Source organism: Rutilus rutilus (genome assembly GCF_951802725.1).
Source record: "Rutilus rutilus genome assembly, chromosome: 1".
Taxonomy (NCBI): Eukaryota; Metazoa; Chordata; class Actinopteri; order Cypriniformes; family Leuciscidae; genus Rutilus; species Rutilus rutilus.
Window position 1 is genome coordinate 47,820,330 of NC_140209.1, and position 13,655 is coordinate 47,833,984.

Genomic DNA, 13,655 nt, shown 5'->3' on the forward strand with positions numbered 1-13,655 from the left:
ATTCGTATATCCTTTAATAAAAGACTTATCCTTTATATAACAAATGTTAACAGATCCACTGACAGTCTCTAAAAGCAGAGATTATGCATCATAATCAAATTACAACAAAATCTGCCTTTTTACTTTTTTTTGTCACTGTGTATGACTGCGAAAACAACCTAGGCCTACTGATGTAACGATGTAACTCAAGAATCATGTGTCTGAATTATTTTATTCAGTCGACTCAAAAGATTCGAGTCACTGGGATGAATCAAGATCCACACCACTATCCAGAGGTTCTCTACAAGTAAACCACCAAAAAGAAAAAAAGAAAAAAGAAAGAAAAACGCGCACGCATACACAGAGCCGAGCACGCGCACACAGGTTCATGCAGATAGAACAGAAGACAGAGAGACTAGAGTCATACAGGCACAGGATCATATGCAGACAGATCACCACACGTTTTTATACTAAAACGAAGCAGCTTTGTATAGCGTAAATCAACACCTTTTTAAATCTTAATTCTGCTGCACCATCTGAAACTTTCTTATGCCTAGTGTTTATTTAAATTCAAAATGAGAAGGATTGTAATGATTTTTGAATTTGTTTTGCACTAGATTAAGGTGAGTATACTTAAGATCTGCATGCTGCTGTGGTTTATTACTGGCATTTTGATTCTCGCATCAGTCTTTATCGGGTCCTGTGGGTGTGTCACTTTTCTTATGTCATCTGTCACCACTATTCTCTTTTAATGATGAGATATATAATACATTGAACATTGAAATAGGCTATATATTGCCATTTGGCATTCGTGCAGAAGACGCGTGGCTGCGTGTCCCGTGTGTGTCTGTTGTGTGCTCATCTCTAGACAGAAACCTCTTTCTATTTCAAAGAGTGAGACAGATGAAAGGCAAAGGGGAAAGTCGTTCATGTGGGATTGATGGATTATTCCATTGATTTTAGCGTCATGTTAAACGGCCGCATGGTGTACAAGTCAGTTGCAGTGTTTATTTAGTAGCCTATGTATCTGTCATAAATCATAAAAGGTTATATATATATATATAAAGGTTATATAAAATATATATATATACAGTTGCAGATATGGGTGTGTCATTTGATGCTCTTTGTTTTCTCACAGACATTGATACGTCCGATGCTCGTGTGGACTTTAAAGTAATCAATATTTGAATTTAGATATCTGAATGTAATGAATATGATTCGTTTTTTTTTTTTTTTTTTTTTGGATCTTGATTTCTGGGATCTTGGGTGTGACAGAGTGCTAGTTTTTGGAGACCTTAAATTCAATGTGTTGTGTAGTTTTAGGTAATCCAGCAACTATCGTAGGTTAGCCTGCTGTTCACAGAAATCATTCACATCTATGATGAGGTGATAGCACGCGAATAAAGCTGGTTGTGGTGGCTTTATTTTTCATTTCTCAGGACAGATTCTGCTGTGAGGGAGATTCATTGTAGGCAGGTAAACAGGTGCAGAGCCCCAAGATCAGTTGACTTGAAAAAAAATTAAGCCATACCCTGCTAAAATCATGGAGTAAAGAATATAGTGATTTTGATTAGATATTATTTTCTTCAAATGCTTTTTTTACCAGCAACTTAATGTAGGTTTAATGTTGGTGAGATCTTAAAGGTTTTGTAAACGGTCCTGTTTCAGCTTAATATGCAAAAAAAAAAAAAAAAAAATCCCCTTAAAAATAATGTAGACACTGTAGCTCTATAGCACATCAAATCATTGCTCTGTATGTTTTAGAAACCAAAATCACGTTGGTTCAAACTGTGAGTTTGGGGCGTGACAATCTGTCTTTCAAACCAGTACGTGGGAGACAAGGGTAGTGTTTGGGAAACTGGTTTGAAAACACACAGTGTAAATTGCCAGTAAACCCTTTAAGCAGGTAGACAGGGGTACAAGGTTTGAGGTCTGTAAGACGTCGGTAAGTCTCTTATGCTCACCAAGGCTGCATGTATTTGATCAAAAATACAGTAAAAACAGTAATAATGTGATTACAATTCAAAATAACTGTTTTCTATTTGAAAATATTTGAAAATGTAATTTATTCCTGCGATATCAAAGCTGAATTTTCAGCATCATTTCTTCAGTCTTCAGTGTCACATGATGCTTCAGAAATCATTCTAATATGCTGACAAATGTTGAAAGCAATTGTACTGCTTGATTTTGTGGAAACCCTGAAATCTTTTTTTCAGGATTGTTTGATGAATAGAAAGTTTAAAAGAACAGCATTTATTTGAAATTGATTTTTAAAATTTTTATAACATGATACATGTCTTTACTGTCACATTTGATCAATTGAATGTGTCCTTGCTGAATAAAAATATACATTTCTTAAAGGTGCTCTAAGCGATGTCACGCGTTTTTTAGGCCAAAACATTTTTTGTCACATACAGCAAACATCTCCTCACTATCCGCTAGCTGCCTGTCCCCTGAACACACTGTAAAAAAACCCGCAGTCTCTGTAGACAGCCCAGGATCCACAAATGGCAAGAAAAACAAACTGGCCCAGCCTGGACCACGAAACATAACAAAAAGTGTTCCAGCCAATAACCGACAAGAATGATTTGGGGGTGGACATGAAGGGGGGTGTGGGGAGTGGAGGAGAGAGAAGCATGAAGAGGGAAGTTAGCTAGAGGAGAGATGTCCTAGACAACGACAACGACTAACGTTAAAATGATATGGCCGACACACGACCAAAGAGACGGCGTTCCGATGAACAAATAACAAAGAAGAGGGAAAAGCGCAAAGTCCCTAATTTACACGGGGACGGGATGAGGAGGAGGGAGGGTCGAGCTAGCCTCCGTTTTGTTTGACAATACTTTGAACGTCAACAAGAAGTGACGTCACCCAACATCGCTTAGAGCACCTTTAATGACCCCAGTCTTTTGAATGGTAGTGTTCATTATTGACTTCATAATATAAGTGGCATGTGAATGAGCATTATATAATTTATGTGATGCCTTATATGGTTTCATTTATTGTACTTTTACCCAACAGTTCTAAACAATTCAGAATCCGGACATAGAAGCTTGATTTTGCCACACATAAGTTGTCATAAACATCTTGGGAATGGATTTGAATGCTGACGCCAGCATTCCCACTGCTGCCCCTGGTGCAGAGGTGGAAGAACAGCAACAGCAACAATCGGAGCAAGAGGCCAGTCAGCAACCAGGCACAGAGTCAGACCTCACCGCCATCTCCTCTCAGCCAATAAAAAATGAGCAGCAAGATCCAACCCTCGCAACAACACCCACTCCTGCTGTAGACTCCGTTCCCTCTCAGGATGCCCCACCCCAAGATCACCTGACAGTCATTGACGAGAAGATGGAAATAAGTAAAAAACCATTTAATTAAAAAATATTTTACAGTCTTGCATTTTGTTTGTTTATTAAATAGTTTTACAATTTATAATTACCGGGGGGGGGGGGGGGGGGGGTCATTATAAATTGGGCTTGTACATCCCACTGTGATGTACAAGCTGTCCCTTCTGTCTTTGATGACCTTTCAGCATTTTTTTTCTCTCAATTTCCTTGAGTGTTAAGCTTAGATTAGATTAGACCAGATGTCATGAGGACATGATTTAGAGCCTCAATCTACTTTCACTCCCTTTTCTTCTCAGGATTTGTATCCTCCCCCACTCTCTTTTCTTGTCTGTTTTTCTCAGCAAGTAGATGAGTCAGATGCAGCTATCTACCAATAAAATCTGAGACGTTTGTGCCTTTGGAAACAAATGGAAGAATCACTTCTTTTAAAATGGACAGGCTGAAATGCAGGTTTATGTATCCGTCCAATGTCTGGCCCGATGTCTCACGTGTTTCTTTCTCTCGCCATCACACCATCACACAGGTAATGGTGTTTGCCCGGCTCCTATCGACAGTTGTCCCACCGCTGCTTCTCCTCCTCGTCTGCAGCATGTCAAACCGAACCACGCACATGCAAACGGGCGCGCCAGGTTGAGCAGCCGCTCCGGGTCACTGAGTTACGCGGGGTCACCTCGACCATCGCTCACCCGACAGCCCAGCGCAGCCACTGACGCTGGAGGAGACGGATCCAAACCCAACGATTATCTCATATGGGCTATTCTGGCCTGCCTCTGCCCTGTCTGGCCCATCAACATCGTCGGCTTGACCTTCTCAGTGATGGTGTGTGTGCTTGTGTGTTCGTGGGGTGGGATGTCTGGATACAGTTTCTGTCGAGTAAGGAGGGATTGCGATTTCACTTGTGTATGCAAGAATCTGCAACTCGGAAAGTGACTTTTTTGCCATTGGAGAGTAAACTGAAAACATTTCTTACTGGCAAAGAAACTGTATCTTGCATAATTCTTTCTTATGATAATGGAATTATTTATTCTACTTGTATATCTGTTCATTCAACTTCTCTTTCCAATCTCAGTCTCGTAACAGTCTGCAGCAGGGCAACGTGGATGGCGCACGCCGTCTTGGCCGGAATGCAAAGGTCCTGTCCATCGTGTCGCTGGTGGGTGGGATAGTCATCATTATTGTTACTATCGTCATCAACTGGGGTGGTGAGTATCCTTCCCATGAGCCCAGAGCATGTGAAACTGAATGTAAGCCTAGAGCTGACTTTGTGATTTGGGTCAATGTCAGATTGACTTTAGCTCGTGAGGATTTGATTTAGATCTGATTACAGGTAAGTTTGATCGTGGGCCTGTTGTTAAAGGATCTAAGTTTGTTGAGACCATTTCAGGGACCAAAATAATGTTTCTTTAGTTTGTAAATTGTTTTTTTCACTGGTAACCCATTTAAACATCTGATATTATATTTTGAAGGATTGCTGTTTAGATTAAGATGTAATTTCTTGTCATTTAAGGAGTTGAAATATGACATACTAATGTTCAAATGTTTGGGGTTGGAAAGATTTTTAATGTTTTGAAAGGAGTCTCATGTTCACCAAGGCTGCATTTACAGCAAAAATTTACTAGCAAAAACAGAAATATTGTGAAATATTATCACAGTTTAAAATAACTGTTTTCTATTTAAATATATAAATATATAAATTATTCCTGTGATGTAAAGCTGTATTTTCAGCATCATTACTCCAGTCTTCAGTGTCACATGATCCTTCAGAAAGAATGCTCAAGAAACATTTCTTATTATCAATGATGAAAACAGTTGTGCTGCTTAATATATTTGTGGATTTTTTAGGATTCTTTGATGAATAGAATCTTTTGTAACATTATAAATGTCAGTTTTGATCAATTTAATGCCTCCTTGCTGAATAAAAGCATTAAGATCTTTCTTTCAACCAAAAAAAAAATGGTAGTGTATATAACTTTGTATCCTGCTTTATTTTAAAGATGTTGAAAATCCATCTACTGTACAACTGCATATACTCATACTTATGCTTTAATAAAAAAAATACAATGCTAGAGAACAGAAACATCACAAGCTGACTTTGTTGTAACAGTTTAAAGTTATTGAAATATATAATAAATAAAAGTCATTGCAATCAATTCATAATATTTGTATAAAGCAATCTTGTTTGTTGTTTCTCCTCTTGAGTAGACGCAAGAGGTTTACAGCGACTTTTTTATATTTGAATTGTTATTGAGTTGTAATAGTATCATCATCATCGTCATTTTGCTTGAATTCACTTTGCTTCACTCTTTGAACACCTCTTCTTCTCTTTCAGTAATACTTAAGACCTGACGGCCATCACAGCGCTCGGGATGAAGGAAAATTCATGACTAAACTTCACACCCAACAACCAGTACACGATGACCATTTTCTTCTTCCATGTGTCATTCATCTTTCTACATCTGAATGCTCCTGAATGCTTTTTCACCTGTTTTATACTCTGTCTGAAGACTCTAAAGCTGGATGTTACCTTTATCTTCTACCATGCCAGAACTTTCAGAAACAACGCACTCAGCGGGATCACGAGTGAAGTGGCAAGGCATGCATATTGGTTTTTTTATTTTCAACAAAGGACTCCTCGTTTCAGATGATGTCATTAAGGAGACCACAAAGATGATCTCATTTCATTCGCCGCGCACCCCTTGAGGATTTGAGGGAGGAAAATAATTGCTGGAGAGGATTTGTTGTTTGTTTTTTGGACAAAGATTAGAAGTCTTTTAGGCACAAGTTCAGCTTAGTACCCCCTTGTTTGCTCAGAAGTGTGAATCCATAAAGAAAAGCTCAGATTAAAATGTAATCGATTGTATAAATCAGCAGATGCCTTCTGTATTGGCATCCATCAACAGATTTTTTTTATCAGACACGATGATTGTCTCAAAGGAAAGGAATGAAACGACGTGGAAGAACAGCACAGTCGCCTCTCTATTTTTAGTTCTCTCTTTCTGTTCTTAATATTCACACACAGAGCACAGGTATTAGGATGCAGGTTAATGCACATAAACAAAAAAATGATGTATCAGAGAATCTTATACGGAGGGAGAGGTGAAGAGAAAGTGGGCGGGATCGAGACCAAGCTGCAGTCTTTTGTTTCCCACAGATGGAAGGATGGAGAGAGAAGAGAGGAGGGGGGGCGGTGGCTTCAGATGAAAAGATACCCCAGAGATGGGGAGATGTAGGGAATGCAGTAGTGTTGAGAGGGATCCTAGCTGCCTCTGATTGGCTGCTTGCTTGCGTGTGTGTGTGTGTGTGTGTTTGTGTGCGTGTGTGTGTGTGTGTGAGGAAGCCAATATCGTAACGCTTGCCAACATGCCCTCCCCTCTTCCTTGCAGCTATGCTCGGCCAGATCCTTCAAGGCAAACATAATACGAACCATTGATTTATTATTGTGTTTTACCAGTATGAGGAAAAATGATGATACTCATGTTTTTACACCGTAATGTTTACAATAGAATCAGACTCTTTCAGCACATTCAGCAGGAACGCTAGGACGTTTTGATTATGACGAATCGTTTTACACAGCCCGAAACTGTTTGCTTGGTGGAATGATTTGTATTGCTCAACATAATGATACCTGATTCATTCCTAGTTAGGCCACACCGACTGTGCCAAAATTCAGATGCTGCCAAGACTCCAGCTTAGGTGGGCATGTGGGAAATAAGAGCATGAATGCATTTTTAAGAAGGCATATATATGCAGGGATGCACCAATATTAAAATGTTAGTACATACCAATAATCTGATAATTGGCGGAGAGTTGATATGTGGCTAATTTTCTAATTCTATACAATTTTATCGAAGTAATTAAATAAAGAATAAAAAGCTAAAAATACAGTTAGGCTCAACAAAAAAAATTGTGCTTAAAATGAATACTCAAGGTTACATTTAAGAAATGTTTTTAAAGATTAACTTTAACTGGGATGACAAAGTTAATCTAAATGTATCTAAATAATCTAAAAGCGAGAACAATCTGACCAAAAAATGTCCAATATTGACCGACTAATAAAATACAATAACTGATAAATTACATTTTAAAACATGAGCATGCACAATTAAATACTCAATATCAGCCAACAAATTTCCAATATTGACTGACCGATTAAATACAACGACTGATAAATCTAAAAACCGATGAAATGAGCGTACACAACTAAATATTGACTAACTGATCAAATTAAACATGAACAACTTATAAATATAAAAACCGAGGAAATGAGCATGCACAATTCAAATTCAAAATCATCCAAAGAAAAAGAAAAATCTAATATTGACTGACTGATCAATGTAAATACTACCAAACGATAACAGACACGATACCCAATTATTGTGCATCCCTACATATTTGGAGTTCTTTTACAGATGATATCACAAATCCCTCATTTTCATGGTTTCAGGTCTCTTGCATGCAGAATGCGATTCTGTTTCATTGATGTCCACAGCTTTTTGACAGAGATGGGGAGCACTTGTTTGGAACACTATTTTTTTACAAGGCAAAACCTATGCTAGCACTTTGTAAATGTTCTGTATCTAATGCAAATTATTCAGTATCACAAGCAGTATGATGTCGATAAGCATGCTGACTCAGTTTGGGTAGTGAGAGGCCTCCATTTTGGGGTCTCGGAGTGGGCTTGGCTTGCATCAACAGAAGCAGCTACAGTTGTCTTTTTGATACATTTCCATCTGCGGCCACTTCACATCCCCACCACTCAAATAGGAATGACCGTAGCATGCACATTTGATCCAACTGCGTGCAGTCAGTGAATGCCAGCTTGACTTTTGTTCTCTTGAATTGTTCTGCTCAGCTATTTGTATTTAACCTGCTTACCTGTATATATATATATATATATATATATATATATATATATATATATATATATATATATATATATGTGTGTGTGTGTATGTATATATGTGTCTGTACATATTTGTACCGCTTCCAATTGCATCTGGTAATCTGAATCTCTTTGATGGACATGAACAGTGTTCGTAATGCAACTCTTGACTGTTAACACTGCAGTGCTTTCACACTCTTGAGTATTTTTATTGGTATGTATTTTGAAATCAGCCCATTTGTTTTCTATGCCATTTGTGCTTTGCTGAAACTTTGACCTTATACAAGCATGTTTGCTTACTGATTACAGATTGCCTGTGCTGCGTAATATCAATTCTGAAATGTTTCAAGATTACAGCCGAGTCCAATTCTCTGGGTTACAAGTTCTACCTGCTGTTCTGTATTTTGGTGTGAAGAATAAATCCGTTATTTGTGTTTATTAAACATTCCTTTACAAATTCATCAGCATTTTGGTGAAAGCACCCGTGCTACTCAAGATTCCTCTGTGACATGAAATGATTTGAGAGGCATTATGATAACTATTGTTGCAAATATAATCCTGATTTTGTGCAGATTTGCCTGTGCATGCCTTAATGAATTGCTTTGGAACAATAATATGTGATGTACGCTGTATCTGAACCGAAGCGTTTGATAGATCTTGCAGTATTGATCCTTATTCTGCTCTGTACCAACACTGATTATGCATCAATGAGTCCAGTGAATAAACTGTCCCTCATTATGCCACTCCTCTGTCATTATAAATACATTTGAGACTCCGTGTGCCTGTTGTTGGAACACGCTCTTTCCCTTTCCGCTGTTTCCTTGCTCCCTCTATACCGCATACGTCTCCAGGACGTTACAGTTTCCAGGGCAACGGTTGTTAGGCGAGGAGGACAGTGAGGGGCCGGGATGCAGCAGGATGGAGGGAGAAAGAGAGTGTGCGCTCAGACTTCACTGGTGTGTTTAAAAATCTATCTCATTTGAATTTTATAGCAGCATGCATTATTAAAAGGCTGTGGAGGAGAGGAGACGGCGAGAGAAAGTGTGTGTGTGAGTGAGTCAGGTTAATGGGAGCTGCAGAGACAGACTGGTTTAGACAGTGAAAAGGGATATTTTTGTGCAACAGACGGAAAAAGGAGGGGCTGATCGAATACATGCTTTCTGAAAAGAGGACAAATGAACAAGAAGAAACGGCAGAGACACTAACAAAGCATAAGGACATGTTTTAGACAACATGCTTGGCATATAGCCTATATGTTTGTGTAACTGAGCATGATCAGAAAATCAAGTAATATGTTGAAAAGTGAATCATAATGCAGCCAGACAGAGGGAAGGGTGAGCCAGGGGCAGCAAAAACATTGTACAAATATTTCAATTTTCAATTTTTCAAAGAATCCTGAAAATCCTGTATCTGTTTCCACGAAATAAGCGGCACAACTGTGATAAACACTGATAATAACAAGAAATGTTTCTTGAGCATCAAATCATCAGTAGAATGATTTCTGAAGGATCATGTGACACAGTAATGATGCTGAAAATTCAGCTTTGACATCACATGACTATTTTAAAATATATTAAATTGTAATTATATTTTACAGTTTTTTTAATCAAATAAATGCAGCCTTGGTGAGCATAAGAGACTTCCAAAAACATAAAAAAAATCTTAATGAATGACTCCAAACTTTTGAACGGTAATAACCAGCAATTTCATTATTTTACCTCGGAGCCCACATATAAAGGTTGAGATTTGCTAAATGGATCCCTGCTGTTAACAAATAAGCAAGAAGGCTTAAATGAACAGTTAATTTAAATGTACCTAATGAAAATAAACTAGTCCCTTACTTCCAAATGCGTCTTCAGGGACTGAGAGAGACCAGTGAAGGTTAAATGTCACAAAGAAAAGAGAGTGGAGACGACGAGATGTAGTGCACACTTAACCTTGTGGGATTTAATTACACAATCTAATCAAATAACTTAATTGCTAAATCTGATCTAAGTGGGAAAGGTTGTGTCTCTGTCTGCTTGGCAAGCCTCTTGTTTGACCGTGATGGTAATAGCACTTGAGAATGCGATAAGGATGGGAGTAAAATCCATGAGACTCCCAACTCACATTAAAGGGATAGTTCAGCCAAAAATGAAAATTCTGTCATCATTTACTCACCCTCAAGTTGTTTCAAACCTGTAAGAATTTCTTTTTTCTGCTGTACACAAAAGAAGATATTTTGAAAAATGAACAGTTGATGGACCCCATTGACTTCCATAGTAGGAAAAAAAAAATACTATGGAAGTCAATGGGGTCCATCAACTGTTTGGTTACAGACATTTTTCAAAATATCTTCTTTTGTGTTCAGCAGAAAAAAGAAATTCTTACAGGTTTGAAACAACTTGAGGGTGAGTAAATGATGACAGAATTTTAATTTTTGGGTGAACTATCCCTTTAAACCTTTTTGATGCATGTTCATTCAAGTGGAGGTCCTTAAAAGACGTAAAAAAAAAACAACCTATATTACATAGAAAAACACCCTTTCCCATAATTCCTTTAATCATCATCTTTTGCTACTAATGTTTTTACTACATTGTTTCTGTCACTAAATGTACCAGATTACATGACACTCGAGGCCTGGTGTCATTGTGAAGTTCAGGACCTCTGAAATGAAAACTAAAAAGACAGAGACTTCTGTGTGTCCTTGTGAGCCAGAGCCAGACTACAAACTCTTTCACAGACAGACAGCGGCAGACATGTTTTAGATAAGGGCTACTGCGCTCAGAACCTAATTAATAACTGAGACAGAAAGATGTGATTACATGCAGTGCAATCAGCCATCTTATGATTAAAGACTAAGCCATTAAATGGACAGAAACATCTGTTCCTCTGAGACGGATGAAGTTTGCCTATAATTAAACTAATGTGTTACTTGAAGGCTTAACTAAGTAAGCAATATTCCAGGATCATGAAAGTTTAGAGAGTAACTGTTCAGACATGAATATATCCAATTTTCAGAAGAGTAATTCATCTAAATTTAATTGCAAAAATACTTGACCGGATTTTACTTGAATGATAGTGAGTGAACAACGTGAAAAGCCATTGTAAAAAAATTCAGAATTACTATAGGCATTATTTAGTTTTAAACATCTATTAAAACAGGATAAAATATAGCTGCAATAAGTGATGATGACTGGCCCACCACCTTCCCGCTGGCTTTAGGAAAACTGTGCATTGCGTTTAAAGCGGTTAAATATAAAAGGACTACATCATACATCATAAATTATAAGTCGTTTGGATATGCCACATTTACTGCAGAAGCTGGTGCCACTATGACCACGAACAACAACAGCCACATCCATGAGATCATTTAAATTTAGATTAATTTCATGTCATACATGTATGTCTGAGGAGTACTTAAAATGCCTGATTTTTAAAGAAACACACATTCAAACCAAAATAGATGACTTCCTGTTGGTCGAAGCTAATAAGTGTCAGTTAGAAACTTGTCCGGCTCGGTGAAGACAATACATATACCGAGTTTGGCGACTGTAGGTAAAACTAACCCCAACTTTTGTCAGAAGATCCTCCATGCCTGTTTCTAAGGCTTTGCCCATGTCTACTGGCCGACAGTAGACGTATGTGTCGAGTTTCAAGCAATTTGAAGCGTCTCAAGAACACCCAAAAAGAATATTAAAGTTTGACACGTTGCCATGGCAACAGCATTTAAGATATCACAAATCCTTTCAAAGTTTTGCATTTGCTGTGTCTTGACATTGTTCTGACGAAGTTATCGGGTAAAAATAAGAGGGTGTAGGGCTGAGCAAAAATGGGCAGAACTCTTTACTGCCCTAGTACTTCAAAAAGCCTTTTAAAGGTATACATGTGAATTAAACGTGGCACAATGGCCTTCATCATCACAGTATGCTAATGCCTGTCTAGTGCAGGGATTTCATCAATATGCTGATTGAGGACTGTTGGGACACTCCAGACACAGGATGGTTCTGTCGGGAGAGACGGAGTCATTTACACCTCAATGACACGTCTGTACCATTTGCTTCACAGGACATATGCTTTCAACTACATACTGTTTATTTACTAGTGTGTTCTAATATGTAACTATGCCATGTTTGGTCTCATCTGACAGCCTATAAACTGAAATGAATGGTGGTGAACTTAATAGAGATATTAAAGTATCCTAATGTACAATCTAGGTACTATTGGTTAAACATGCATTGAGGAGAATATGTTAATGTTAATGTCCCCTCTTGATCACTACCCATTTGCCTCATCTTTTGGTTTCCTGTCGTTGGGTTTGGTGTTGGTATTCCACTCATGTTTAACAATACTTTGCTCAGGGTATAAGAAGGAAAGGTAATTGCTGATCTAGGAGAATGGCTTTAACCCTGCCACTCCCGCACACCGGTGCGTAACCTTATACCACAAGAAAGGCTTTTACAGCCTCTTCTGCATGACAGTGCATTATTTGTTACAACTAAGTTTTCTATACAGTATGTTGTTCCATTCCACTGTCTGTATATTTAAACATGTGACTTTGCCTGCTTTAAAGGCTTTGGGAATCTTTCCTTTTATCACTGATTACGTTGAAAGCTAAAGTGATTATAACTTTCGTTATCTAAACGTTCAGGTTAAATCCTACGTTTTCCTATCAGTTCTAAGAAAGACTTAAAGAGGTTTTTAAGAGACTTTAAAGAATAAGAGGTTAAAGAATAGCAACAACTTTAATGGAGTCAGATTAATTATATTGGAGTCAGATAAATATCTGAATTATACACGTCATCCTTCAACTGCCTTTTGTTCCGATTATTGGTTCAAAATAGCAGCGTGAGTTTCCAGCCTTACAAGGGCAATTTCAAAACATTTTTAAAGTGATACACTTCCTGCTGCTACATCCATATGATCACACTCCTTCAATGAACATACAGCTAAAGTTTCATCAAAATTAGTCAATGTATGTAGAAGTTATAACACGCTTCCTGTTTCCCATTTTAACGCCACGGCTAAACCGTTCGAGATATAAAAAATCCGCTCGCAATTTAGCATCCTCAATATTTTGGCTTCATGTTGACCGAGTTTGGTGGCGATATGATAAATCCCCTTGGAAAAGTATTTCAAATTCCAAATTTCAAATGATGTATTTTGGCGTACTGTTTTTCATATACTATATAGTAGGGAAGTATTTGATTCAGGATGCAGCACATGTGTTTTTCAAACAACCCATAATAGCCGACTTCCTGTAGGGCTGGCGTTTGACTATGAGTGCTACATTTTTTCAGCTTTATGAGATCTATAAGCGTGTGAATTTTGGTTACTGTATGTGAAAAGGAGTGCGCTACGGAGCCCCTCAAAAATGACCACATAAAAGAGTGTGCCACAGAGCCCCCCCAGGACCCCCCAATGTCAACTTGTACTAGGCCCCTAAAAGTGCTCGAGAGTTTGAAAAG

The 13,655-nt window shown here is 38.0% G+C and overlaps 1 protein-coding gene across 1 annotated transcript; it reads left to right on the forward strand.

The window, feature by feature from the left end:
• Positions 1 to 357: 357 nt before the first annotated feature.
• On the forward strand, positions 358 to 7,621 carry LOC311290574 (uncharacterized protein). Its single transcript, XM_084409149.1, has 5 exons — positions 358 to 602; positions 3,001 to 3,337; positions 3,850 to 4,145; positions 4,396 to 4,528; positions 5,656 to 7,621. The coding sequence occupies exons 2-5, from the start codon at positions 3,073 to 3,075 to the stop codon at positions 5,670 to 5,672; spliced, it is 711 nt and encodes a 236-aa protein (XP_084265275.1). The 5' UTR covers positions 358 to 602; positions 3,001 to 3,072; the 3' UTR covers positions 5,673 to 7,621.
• Positions 7,622 to 13,655: the final 6,034 nt, after the last annotated feature.

What these genes read in the sequence shown, in the direction of transcription:
- LOC311290574 (XM_084409149.1), top strand. Translation starts at nt 3,073, where the DNA reads ATGGATTTGAATGCTGACGCCAGCATTCCCACTGCTGCCCCTGGTGCA. An exon ending in TGACGAGAAGATGGAAATAA is followed by an intron (nt 3,338 to 3,849) that starts GTAAAAAACCAT and finishes ACCATCACACAG; the next exon opens with GTAATGGTGTTTGCCCGGCT. An exon ending in GCTTGACCTTCTCAGTGATG is followed by an intron (nt 4,146 to 4,395) that starts GTGTGTGTGCTT and finishes TTCCAATCTCAG; the next exon opens with TCTCGTAACAGTCTGCAGCA.